The following is an 11,528-nucleotide window of genomic DNA, read 5'->3' on the forward strand; positions in this document are numbered from 1 at the left end:
CTTTTAGCAAACTGATTTTTTTTATGAACAAATCTGCATTTTATTCTAGCAAAAATCTCCCTCAATGTGCCCACTATGAGATGAGAATCTAAGTGTAGAAAACTGCAGCTTGCTTTTCCTTTTCTATTCGAGCACCTTTGGAATCCTGTTGCCCTCATCCTTGGTATACTTCAAATGTCCCATTTTCAAGCGTCCCCACCCACCATTTGTGCCCAGCTAGATGCTCAAGAGGACACTTGCAAATAAGGAGAGCATTTTTTGAAAATAAACTTTAATGCTTAAAATGTACTGGTGTTTAAATTTATACCTCATTTACATTAATCATGATGAACAATGCAGCAGCGCTTAATTTGTATTTCACTTTTCACAGTGGCTTAGCTTGTTCTGAAATGGCTATAGGGCAGACCATATATGTACATAGTATGATGTGACTTCAAAACTGTTAGACTTTATTTTCAAATTGCCGGATGTAAGTCATTAACTCTGTTGGATGCCAGCATTGTGTGTTATTAGACACTTATCTGTAGCTACTTACTATGAAAGACGCTGTCCCAAGCCAAAGCTGGCTTCTGAAGTCTGGTCTGAAACCGTGGTGAAAAAGTTGGCAGATAATCTTTCAGGACTCTGCATCGAGTGGAACTGACATCACACCTGCGTTGATTGTATTGTCAAAGTGTTTGCAATTCTTTCACTGAGCTTGTTACGTGGAAATAAAATGTGGTTGGTTTTTAAAGCTGAAACTTGTTGCCTGTGTTTTAGTCTGTAGCCTTCAGGCTGTCCAGCTCCTCTCGAGATTGACCAGCTCCATCCCCTCGCAGTAAGAGTGAGGCCGCCTGGCTTTGTGCTGCGGAGAGAGTAACGGAACGGGGTCTTGGACCACGGCTCTGCCCTCTATGGGGGAGCTGATAGCTCCCAGCACTGCCCCGAGGCTGCTTCCCTGCAGTCACCCCCTGCTAGGACAGAGGCAGGGTGCACCCCGGCTGCCCCCCCGGGGCCCTGCCAGCCGCAGCTTGAAGCTCCTTCCCACTGCGCTCACCGGTCGCTGCCTGGAAAGGTGGTGGAGGATGGGGAAGGGTGTCCACGGGATGGGTTCCATGGGCCAACTTGACACAGAGATGTCGCTGGCTTTTCCTGAGTCAACCATGGGATCGTTCACGCTGCTGGAACTTGTGTCCCAGTCGTAATGGAAACTGAGAAGAAAATCACTTAGAAATTAAACAGGGGCAGGAGGGGGAAAAGCTGTTGCTCAAGAAGCAGCCCAGGCCCCTTGGGATGGGACCCTGCCCCATTATTTTGCTGTGTGTACAATGTGCTGGTGGTGCACGACCAGGGGCTGTTCTGAGAGCCTGGGGGCTCGCTGACCCGGGGTGGGGGCAAAGGGACAGCCCCAGGCTTTGGGTACACCCTGGCTCCCAGCTCCCTGCTCCAGTGCAAACACTGCTGGCCTTGGGGGGGAGGCTACTGGGTGCAGCTGACTTCGGAAACAGGAAGCTTCCAGCTCCCTTTTTCCATTTCTGGGAGCCGATTATGTATTATTATCAGCTCGTACACATACGCCTGCAGCCACACGCTTTTTGCTGCAGCTGTGAGCCCTTCAGCAGCTCCACCACACCCTGCACACAAAGCTCCCCGTGCTTGGCAGACAGAAAACCACCACCCAACCGCAGTTATTTCCCCCGGGAGGCAGAAGGATGCTGCGGGGCTGACCGCAGCCCTGCTGATAAATCCCCCGGAGCCGAGCGCGGCGGTGCCAGGCGCTACCTGGGCCTGTGCGCGGGGCGGGCGGGGGGCGCGGGGCGCTGCTTGGGGCCGCTGCCAGCGGCCGGGGCCTCGCGGCAGCCGCAGCAGCCGTTGTCCAGGACCTGCAGGTGCAGCAGCTCCTCCGAGTGGGTGAAGGCCGGGTTGTCCAGGGAGCTGGCCGACGCCAGCCAGGAGCGCGACCAGTACTGGGCCGAGACGTCGTCCAGCCGGCAGAAGCGCCGGTAGCTGCGGGGCGAGGCCGGGCGGTTACAGCAGCACCAGGCCCCGCGGTGCCCCCGCACCTCCCCGCTGACCCCACAGCCGGCACAGAGCGCGTGTCCCCACCCAAATTGCGAGAGCAGCCGGCAGGGCAGCTCCCCAGGCCCCAGTCCTGCTCCCTCCCACCAAACACCCTCTGGCCACGTTCCCGAGGCCCCTTCCACAGGGCCGAGCCCCACAGTGGGACCACACACCCACGGGAGGGGCAGCAGGGCCAGCACAGCCACCGCCCCACCACAGCACTCCCAAACGAGCTGCTCTGGCGATGCTGGGGGCAGGCACACTGCAGACACACTGCCCCCACCACCACTCAGCCCCCCCCGTCCCCACACGGCCCCCACCTGCTCCGGGTCTGGTCGGCCCTGGCCTCCAGCAGCAGCGCCTTGAAGCGGCGGATGACAATGCCGGCGATGACGGCGCCCAGCAGGACGATGCTGAACAGGACCCCGAGGGCCATGCCCAGCAGGCTCTGCTGTGTCACCCGATAGTCGCAGCGCAGCCCCATGAACCAGAAATCGCTGCCGACGGGACACCTGCAGCAAGGGGGGGGCATCAGCCACAGGCACCCCCAGCCCGGGGGTGGGCGCACGGCCCGGTCCCTTCCACCCCCAGCACTCACTGGCAGAGCGGCCCCCGGTCCCGGGGGTGTGTGCAGATGCCGTGGTTCTTGCAGTAGTCGCGGTGGCAGAGGGACGTGCAGGTGGCGTTCCCGTCTGCCCCAGCCACGCAGGCGAAGCCGGCCCGGCAGGCAAAGAGCTCAGCACAGGGGTCCAGCGGCCGCTCTGCAGAGAGATGACAGCTCGGCTGTGCCCCCTCCACCCCAGAGAGCCGAGGGCTGGGGCCAAGCCAGCCCTGAGCCCAGAGGGACACACGAGGGCTCGGAGCAGCACCCGCACCCCCCCTGCACTCACCCAGGGCCACGTTGCGCAGGACGGGGGCAGCGCCCACCGCCAGCCCCGGCCGGGTGCCACCAGAGCCCAGCGCGGCCTCAAGGAGCGCTCCCAGCCCCGGCGCCTGCACCCGCTCTGCTGCAAACAGCGCGTCGTACTCCAGCACCACGCTGCCCTCCCTGCGGGGGGACACAGCGCATCTGGGGGGGGCCCGGACACCCCCCCCAGGGCTGCGGGTCCTGGTCCAGATCTGCAGCCTGGCAGCACCGGGTGCCACAGGGCCCCGTGAGCCCCTACCTGATCCCCGTCACCTCCAGCCGCAGGAAGCCGGGCACCGACATGAACAGGGGCGCAACCTGCGGGGGGAGGAAGCTGGGTGGGATGCAGCCCGGTGTCCCCCCACCCACAGCCCCCCCAAAAGCCCCAGCCCCAGGCTCACCGTCCTGTTGAAGCTGTGCAGCAGACCACGGCGCTCGCGGGATGCGGGATCCTGCAGGGCAGGGACGAAGCCCATGTCCAGCACCAGCTCGCAGGGCACACGCAGGAGGGATGCTGTGGGAGGCAAGAGGGCTCAGCACATGAGGAACCCTCACTGCCATCACTGCCCGCCCTGGGGGCCGCCACCACCCCCACGCAGACGGCTCCGTGGGGCTCTCCTCCTCCTGCCACGTCCAGGAAGGGTCCCAGAGTCCCACGTGCCCCGGACCCACCTCGCAGGAGGGGCGGCTGATCCTCCACGATGAACACCCGGGGGGCCCTCCCTGCTGGGGCCGGCTCTGCTGTCGGTCCGGGGGCTTCAGCATCCGGCCGCTCTCCGGGGCTGCTCGGTGCCTGGCCCAGGTCTGTGCCCCCAGGAGATGGAGGGGACGCGGAGCCCCCATGGTGGCCCAGGGTCCCGGAGGAATCTGTGGGCTGCTGGGGGGGCCCCGGTACCACGCTGGGCCCCCACGTCAGCCCCTCCACACCCCCCTGCCACACACCAGCACTGGGCTCTGGTGTGACTGTCCCCATGTCCCCAGGCACTGCTGGGCTGGGGGTGGCAGCTGGGAGGGTGGCAGCGGCCCTGGCAGTGGTGGCTGCCCCCAGGGAGGAGGCAGGCTGGGACGGAGCCGGCTGCGGGTGCGGGGCAGGGGCTGTGGGGGGGGGCAGGCTGCCCGGCTGCCAGCTGGGCTGGGCAGTGGCTGCCCAGTGCTCACCATCAACCACCCCCTCTGGGGTCTCCCCCAGAATCAGGGGACTCTCAGCACGGTGCCCCCCAGAGCCAGTGTGGGGCAGTCCAGGCCCTGGGGACCCTGCTGGGGGGGTTCCTGCAGTGGGGTCGAGCCCCAGGGACAGCTGCAGGGTGGGCGAGGGGGCTGCTGCTGAGCTGGTGGCTGGGGTGGGCTGGGGGGACGTGGGGCTGCCTTGGGGCACCCCACTGGGAACCACCGTGGAGCTGCCAGGGGCCACCGAGGGCCACGTCTGGTGCAGGGGGATGCGGCGGGGCTCAGGGGGGCCCTCCGTGTTGGGTGGCCCCGACACCCCCACGGTCAGGGCCAGGGCTCCCTCCTGGCTGGGGGATGTCACCCCTGGGGTGCTGGCCATGGCGGTGGGGACAGGCAAACCTGGCCCCGTCCCCGCAGCCGGCTGGGCTGTGCTGGCCGTGGGGTCCCCGGGCTGCCACATCAGCCCCCCGTGGCCACCAGCCCCCAGGGACGGTGGAGAGGGGCGAGAGGCAGCGCGGGGACCCTGCCAGGCTGCATCCGTCCTGTGCCATGGGTGGGACTCAGCGCCCCGGCCTCCTGCTGCCTCCCCCAGTGTCCCCAGGGAGCTCAGCAACCTCTGCAGCCCCCCCCCAGAGGGCGATGTCCCCGTTGTCCCTGGCCCAGGGCTTCCTGTGGCCGCTGCGCTGCTCTGGTGCGTCCCTGGGCTGCTGTCACCCAGGCGGGCGGTGGCACCCAGGCCCTCCCTGGCCCCCGGCTCTGGGTGCAAGGAGCTGTGTGAGCCCCCCTGGCTCTGTGCGGGTGCTGTCCCCGTGGGGCTCTGTCCCGGCAGGGCACTGGGGGTCTCCCAGTGCTCCCCAGTGGGGCTGGGCACCGTCACAGAGGATGGTGAATGCAGGAGGGTCCCCAGCGGGCCTGTGGCACCTTCCACCATCTCATCTCCTACAGGCTCAGTCCGGAGGGAAGAGCTGGTGGTTGGAGCTGGGTCCAGTTCCGTGGGGGCTGCAGAGGGGCCCCCACCAAGGCCCCTCCCCAGGCTGGCAGGAGACGGCCCCTGGCTGCCTGCGGCTGCCTCAGCAGCACCCATGGCCAGAGGGGGCCCTGCCCCAGTGCCTGCTCCGGGCCCCCCTGTGGGCCCTGTGCCCTCGCTGCTGGTCCAGCCCCCTGGCTCCGTGCTGGGGGGCTCAGCAGTCCCTGGGGGGGTGCCAGGGAAGGGGAGCAGCTCAGCCTCCGTCTGCAGCCACGTCGTGGCTTTCGGTGTCGGCACCTGCCCCGCGCCAGCTCCTTGCTGAGGATCTGTGGGAGAGGCAGGGGTGGGGGGATGCTGAGCAGGGCTGACCCGTGGGCAAGCACCCCGAGCTCACAGCACAGCACCAGCACACGGAGCCACCCCACAGACAAGGGGCTGGGAGCAGGACGGTCCCGCTCCAAGCCCTGACACGGCCGTGGCAGTACCTGTCCGGCAGCGCTCGCCTGTCCCGTTCCCTCGGTGGGCGCAGGGGGTGGCAGTGCCCAGCGTGGAGCCGGTCCCGCTGCCGAGAGCAGGGCAGAGCCGCGCACAGCACTCCATGAGCACTGCGGACAGGGGAGAGGAGGGAGAGAGGGGAGAGAGGGGAGAGAGCACCCGCATCAGGCACCGGCACAGGGCACCATGCGCTGCATGCCCCATTCCTCTCAGCCACGGGACGCAGCAGTGACCCCACAGGGCAGGGATGGGGGCTTCACAGCCCCACCAGCCCCGAGCTCTCCAGCACAGAGCCACGACGGGTGCCACAAGCACAGCAGCCAGGGGCGCATGAGCCACGGCACCACGTGGAGCATGGCACGGCCACCCCCGGCCTCGCACCTCCGAAGGCACCACCAGCACCAGGCTGAGCCCTCCCAGCACTCCCAGTCCTCCCAGCACTCCCTCCACACACCAGCCCTGAGCCGGGCACCAGGCACAGCCCCGCTCTGCCGGGCTCCCCCTGCAAACCCCAGCGGGGTCAGCCTCTGGCTGCTGCCTGCCCCCATGGGAGCCACCAGCCCGGGCACCTCGGCCCCACAGGGGCAGGACCCGCTGCCAGAAAACATCCCCACACCCAAACCATGCCCAGCGGGACCAGCACCAGGCCCGGGCAGGGGCAGGGGCAGGGGCAGGGGCAGGGGCAGGGGCAGGGCCGCAGCCCAGCACCGCCGGCACCCTGCGAGCCGCTGGGTTGGGATCGCACAAAGCTCCTGGGGGGCAGCCACGGGCGGGTGACCCCCTGCGGCACGGGAGCCATTTCCTGCGAAAGGAAAAGCTGCGGAATTATTGAAAACCCAGCTGGGAGCCACCTGCCTTTGTCTCGGGGAACGCTCTGCAAATCCTGCCCCGAGCTGCCGCATTGCCGCCCGCCCGCTGCCCGCCCCGGCACGGCCACCGCTGCGCCCCGCAGCCCCCGGCCGCCCCCGCAGCCCCCGGGCCCCGCAGCCGAGGGGCGGCCACGGCCCGGAGGGGCAGGCGGGGGGGGCGGAATTGCCCAGGGCAGCGGGTAACGGGATGCTCCGGAGCCCCCCCCGCATCCCTCGGGGAGAAACGGCCGCGAGCGGCAGCGGCACCGCCACGGGGACCCGGGACGAGGTCGCTGTCCCGGCGGGGGGGGGGCACCGAGCATCCCGAGGGGAAACGGGGGCCGAGGGCAGGACCCCGGGCGGTCTCCCCAGCGGGCCGTGGGCTGCCCCCCGCCCAGGCGGGGCCGGGGCCGCCCGGAGCCCCCCGGGCACAGCCGACGGTGCCGCCGCCGCCCCCGCCCCGTGCCCCCGCCCCGCGCCCCCGCACGTGGCCCGGGGCTGCCGCCGGGCTCCGGCCCCGCTCCGAGCCCTCCCCGGCCGCAGCCCCGCGCGGTGCCGCAGCCGCCCCCGCCCCGAGCCCGGGCCGCGCATCCCCGGGGCCGGGGGGCGGCGGCGACGGCCCCGGGCTCCGTCCCCGGGCTCCGTCCCCGGGCTCTCTCCCCGGGCTCTCCGCCGCCCCCCGGCCCCGGGTTCGTTCGTCCCGCCCCGCCCCTGCCCTCCCGGTGCTCACCTGCGGCCGCCAGGAGCGGCGGCAGCCTCCGCATGGTGCCCGCGGTGCCGGCGGCGCGGGCGGCTCTGGGCCAGGCGGCGGCAGGAAGCCCCCCCCGCTGCGGCGGGGCGGAGGCGCCGGGGAGCCGCAGCCCCCGGCCCGGCCCGGCCGGTCCCGCCCGCCCCCGGGGGCCGCTGCCCGGCCCGGCCCCGGGAGCGGCGGGGCTGGGCGAGGTCCCTCCGGTGGAGGCGGAATTCAGCCCCGGGGGGGGCGTCGAGGCGCGCCCCGGTGGCCGAAGCGGGCGGGCTCCCCCCGGCTGGGTCGTTCGGGAGCGCGCTGAGGGGCGGCAGCGACCAAGGGGGGTCTGACAGCAGCGGCCCCCACGCCACGAGAGCAAAGCTCGGGCCCTGCAGGGCTGCGGGCAGAGCTCGCCCGGGCGCCCCGGGGCCGTTTTGGAAGCCAAACGCTGCTCGGGGAGGCTCTGAGCACAACAACCGCACCGCGGCACCATGTGCGGCACCAACAGACCCGGGCTTATTTTCCACCATCCCCTCACCCTGATTGCCAGCGGAGGATATGTTATCTACTGACACTTTCTTGGCTCACAGCCTAGCAGTGCCGCTTTGACATATGAAAGTGTTTCTTGGCTCAAAGGAAAAACTGTGTAGTGTCCAGAAATAACTTTTGTTTCTGTCTCAGGAGAGACTTAAAGCAAGCCTCTCATGCTGAGATGAGCTGGGCTTACAGAAACACCGATGTGATTGTGATTTTGCTTTGCTGCTGCAGCGAAGTCATTCCCCCCTTTACTTTCCATGAAGAAAGCTGAAACATTTCACACAGAACTGGCTTGTTTTTACCAGCAGTTACAAAATAAATAGTAAAGGTAGAAAGAGGGCAGTTTATTGGAAAGAGCAGACTCCACTAGCAGCGAGATCACAGGGAAGGCGACCACCTCAGCAGCAGAGGGTACAGAGCCCTGGTGCCGGCAGCATGGGCTGTGCAGGGGATGCTGGAGCTTCACACACAGATGAATGGCAAAACGCCCCTTTGCTCTGCCAGCCTCAGAGCCCAACGGACCCACCCAACACCCAGCGTGCTGGGCAGGCAGCGCTTCCACCTCGCAGGGCAACAAGCCCGGGCTGAGCAAAGGCCACTCTGCTGGCAAAAGCCTGGCTTACAGAAGTGTCTCACAGCGAGACTAAGCACAGTGAGCCAGCACCTGAGAAAGAGAAAAGCCATCAACACAACAATGGTCTTATATATTTATTCCTTCTTGGTTTTAAAGGACAATATATTCAGACAGCTTTAAATACAACGTCCAACAACTCTCTGATGAAAGCAGCAACAGTACAGCATGTGCGCTTATGTTCATACCCACTGACATCAGCCCCGTCCTAGTGGTAGACATCTCCTGTTAAAAAATAAAATCAGACATTTAATATTTCATCAAGTGAGAAGTGCCGTCTTTAGGCACAAAATAAGCTGGTCAGGCGGAGACAAGACAAGCCCTGGAGAATACCAGAGGAGGCGACATAATGAGATGTGGGCAGGAGAATCCCAGGGTTCTCACCTTTATCCCACCCGTTCTTGGCTCAGGGAACACAGCAAACGGGCACAGCTCCCTCCCTGCCCCTTCACACCTCAGTCCCATGGAAGAGCATGGGGGGAGGTGAGAAGCGCAGAGAAGAGGAACAAACAGGAACGTGCCCCCCTGCTACTGCCGCAGCTGGCCTGAGGCCAGCAGCTCATTTCCCCTGCAGCCCCCAAGCGCCTCGCAGGCGGTCGCTGAACGACCCCTTCCTGCCCCTTCCTGCCCGTTTCCTTTCCTGCCGCAGCCCCAGGCTGGGCGGGTGAGGAAGAAGCAGCTGCTACCAGCAGCTCGGAGCTGTGCTGGCAGACACAGCGCGGCCCAGCACGCCCTGTGAGTGGCTGAGGAGCAGCAGCAGGATGGAGGTCCGTGACCACCTCATCAATTCACCGCTGAATGAAAGACCAGTGGATAACTGCGGTGCTTGGAGTGCCAACGGGGCGAGATCAAAGGTCGCCGAGCCCCACACCCTCTCTTTTGGGAGCAGGAGATGCTTCCAAAGCCACGCACACCTCATCCTCCCAGCTCAGTAGGCAGCTGCTGGCCTCCCCCTGCCATCCAGTGTCGGTCACCTTGCGCCACGCTCCCCTCTGCAGGCATCACACGGGGACCCTGTGTGCGCAGCCACCACCCCACACAGCCGCAGAGACACACTCGTACTTACTCTGCTTTGAAGAATGGCTCTTACTCATAAACATCCTTCTTATCTGCAATGTAATCTACAATTTCTTGTGGACACATTAATTTTTCTGCATCTCCATCAGGAATTTCAAACCCTGGAAGAAAGTACACATATTTAGCCCAAAACAACGGAAACGGGAGCAAGGCTGAAGGAAGCAGTTACTGCTGGCTCAGATGCCTGCAGCGTGGCTGAGGAGAAACACGCAGGGGCTGTGGCTCCACTGCAGTTAGTCCACATCTCATTACTACGCTGCTTCAGGCTGTGTTACACATTACGTGGTGCTGATTCTGGATAAGAGACCAGGCAGAAACAGCAGGCAGCAGGGGCTGCCAGGCCAGCCAGTGCCCCCTCACACAGAATTAAAGCTGCTGATGCCTCCCCAGAGCCAACACAACACCACATACGCCTGAAGGGGGATGTTCTGGGTAACTGCAGGCAGCAAGAGCCCAGAGCCCCTCAGCTCAGAGCCTGCTGTTGAGCACTCGTGCAGCAAACAGCTCCTCCAGAGCTCAGAGAGCTGCCTGGGACAGGGAGTGAGGGCTCTCGGCAGTGAACTGGTCAGAAAAATGTTCCAGGATTTGGAGATTCTTCTCTTTCTAGTCCTCATGGCCACGCACTAACAACCCACCCAAGGTGTGCTGCAAGTGGATTAAATATATATATAGCATCAGTAAATGCTCTGAAAGTAAAACATTCTACCTTGCTTTTGGGGTTGTTTATAGGAACCATAACCCGGGGACATTTATGGCACAAGGTAGGCATGTACTGCAGAATTTAAGATCTCCAAATGAAAGCATGAGGAAGTCCAAAGTGAACCAAAATTTGAAATACAAATAATTAATAAAAAAAAAAAAAAAAAAAGGACAGCTGTATTCTAGCAGCACCAAGTACTGAAGATGATGAACGTTCTGGCTAGCTGAAGTCCTGACCATGCGTGGTTTCCCAGTGCCGATGCAGGCCGATGTGCAGCGGTCTCACCAGGTGCCTGCTGTCCTTGCTGGTGCGTTCCCAGCACCCTGCCTGTCCCGGCCGTGCCCTGGGGGTGCCCGGGGCGCTGCGGGCAGTGGGGCAGGGCGGTGGCTGTGCCCGCAGGGCCTGGTCTGTGCTGCAGCCGGGCCGTGCCCCCTGGGGGTCGCGCTCCACCCAGCCCAGCGCCTCCCGCCGCTCGGGGCCGCACTCACCGAACTCGTCCTCCATGGCCATGATGATCTCCACCTGGTCCAGGCTGTCCAGCCCCAGGTCCTTCACGAAGTGCGCCTCGGCCGTCAGCTGCGGGGACAGCACCGGCTCAGCGCCGCGGCCCCCCCCCGACCCCCAACACCCCCCCCAGGCCCCCAAACCCCCCCCGACCCCCCTCAGGCCCCCAAATCCCCCCCGCTCGCCTTCTCGGGGTCGATCTTGTCGTAGAGTTTCAGCACGTAGAGCACCCGCTCGCGGATGGCGGGCAGCGTCAGCGGGGGCAGGTCGGACAGCCGGCGGCAGGGCGGCGGCAGAGCGAGGACAGGGCCGGGCAGCGGCTGCGGGAGGCGGGCGGGCCGCAGGGTGCGGAGCCGCGCGGTGCCGAGCCCCGAGGGGCCGGGCCCCAGGAGGCCGGGCCGGGCGGGCAGCAGGCGGCGGAGGCAGGCGGAGAGGACACGGCCCGCCATGGCGACCTCTTCCCGGCACGCACCGCGCCGCGCCCGGCGGGCACCGCGACCCGAGGGGGGCGGGAGGAGGGGGGGGCACTGCGCCCCCTGGCGGCGGGAGGGGGAACTGCAGAACTGCAGCACCGGGTGCCCACGGGGACCCCCCCAGCACCCCCGGGACCCCCCCACCCCTGGACACCCCCGGCCCCTCCGCGACTCCCCCCGGTCCCCGGGGAATCCCCTCCAGCTCCTCCGGGACTCCCCCCAGTTACCACCCCCCAGCCCCCCCGGGAACACCCCCGGCCCTCCCCCCCCAGCACCCCCAGGACCCCCGAGACCCCATATCAGTACCCCCAGGACCCCCCCAGTCCCCCCGGGACTCCCTCCTAGCCTCCCAGGACCCCCCCCCCCCCAGCACCCCTTGGGACTCCCCCTCAGGACCCCCAGGACCCCCCAGCACCTCCTGAACCCCCCTCGGGACCTCCCCCGGCTCCCCCCAA

At 65.7% G+C, this 11,528-nt stretch overlaps 3 protein-coding genes across 14 annotated transcripts in view; 1 reads left to right on the forward strand and 2 right to left on the reverse strand.

Annotated features, from left to right (window-relative positions):
- TNRC6A (trinucleotide repeat containing adaptor 6A) overlaps positions 1-740 on the forward strand; it is a 67,338-nt gene extending 66,598 nt beyond the window's left edge. For all 12 annotated transcript variants that reach the window (XM_068699773.1, XM_068699766.1, XM_068699767.1 and 9 more), the window contains one exon: positions 1-740. This exon is cut by the window's left edge and continues 2,042 nt beyond it. The gene's annotated coding sequence lies outside the window, so the exon portion shown is untranslated.
- On the reverse strand, positions 244-7,650 carry LOC137865058 (collagen alpha-1(I) chain-like). The gene is made up of 11 exons (XM_068699779.1): positions 7,155-7,650; positions 5,567-5,686; positions 3,620-5,407; positions 3,349-3,461; positions 3,207-3,265; positions 2,931-3,088; positions 2,639-2,801; positions 2,361-2,552; positions 1,762-1,986; positions 1,037-1,190; positions 244-844 (listed from the first exon to the last, which is right to left on the reverse strand). The coding sequence occupies exons 1-11, from the start codon at positions 7,642-7,644 to the stop codon at positions 770-772; spliced, it is 3,537 nt and encodes a 1,178-aa protein (XP_068555880.1). The 5' UTR covers positions 7,645-7,650; the 3' UTR covers positions 244-769.
- Positions 7,651-8,383: 733 nt separating this feature from the next.
- On the reverse strand, positions 8,384-11,099 carry NDUFAB1 (NADH:ubiquinone oxidoreductase subunit AB1). The gene is made up of 4 exons (XM_068699781.1): positions 10,786-11,099; positions 10,585-10,672; positions 9,386-9,497; positions 8,384-8,544 (listed from the first exon to the last, which is right to left on the reverse strand). The coding sequence occupies exons 1-3, from the start codon at positions 11,047-11,049 to the stop codon at positions 9,406-9,408; spliced, it is 444 nt and encodes a 147-aa protein (XP_068555882.1). The 5' UTR covers positions 11,050-11,099; the 3' UTR covers positions 8,384-8,544; positions 9,386-9,405.
- Positions 11,100-11,528: the final 429 nt, after the last annotated feature.

The sequence above is a fragment of the Anas acuta genome, chromosome 15 (genome assembly GCF_963932015.1).
Source record: "Anas acuta chromosome 15, bAnaAcu1.1, whole genome shotgun sequence".
Classification (NCBI taxonomy): domain Eukaryota; kingdom Metazoa; phylum Chordata; class Aves; order Anseriformes; family Anatidae; genus Anas; species Anas acuta.

Bases quoted from the DNA above. Each gene is read 5' to 3' on its own strand.
- LOC137865058 (XM_068699779.1), bottom strand. From the start codon at position 7,644: ATGGTGCCGCGGTGCGGTTGTTGTGCTCAGAGCCTCCCCGAGCAGCGT. The intron at 2,553-2,638 runs GTGAGTGCTGGG...CCCTTGCTGCAG, and splicing joins GACCGGGGGCCGCTCTGCCA to GTGTCCCGTCGGCAGCGATT. The intron at 845-1,036 runs GTGAGCGCAGTG...CTCTCTCCGCAG, and splicing joins ACCTTTCCAGGCAGCGACCG to CACAAAGCCAGGCGGCCTCA.
- NDUFAB1 (XM_068699781.1), bottom strand. From the start codon at position 11,049: ATGGCGGGCCGTGTCCTCTCCGCCTGCCTCCGCCGCCTGCTGCCCGCC. The intron at 10,673-10,785 runs GCGAGCGGGGGG...CTGTCCCCGCAG, and splicing joins ACAAGATCGACCCCGAGAAG to CTGACGGCCGAGGCGCACTT. The intron at 9,498-10,584 runs GTGAGTGCGGCC...ACTTTCTTCCAG, and splicing joins GGCCATGGAGGACGAGTTCG to GGTTTGAAATTCCTGATGGA.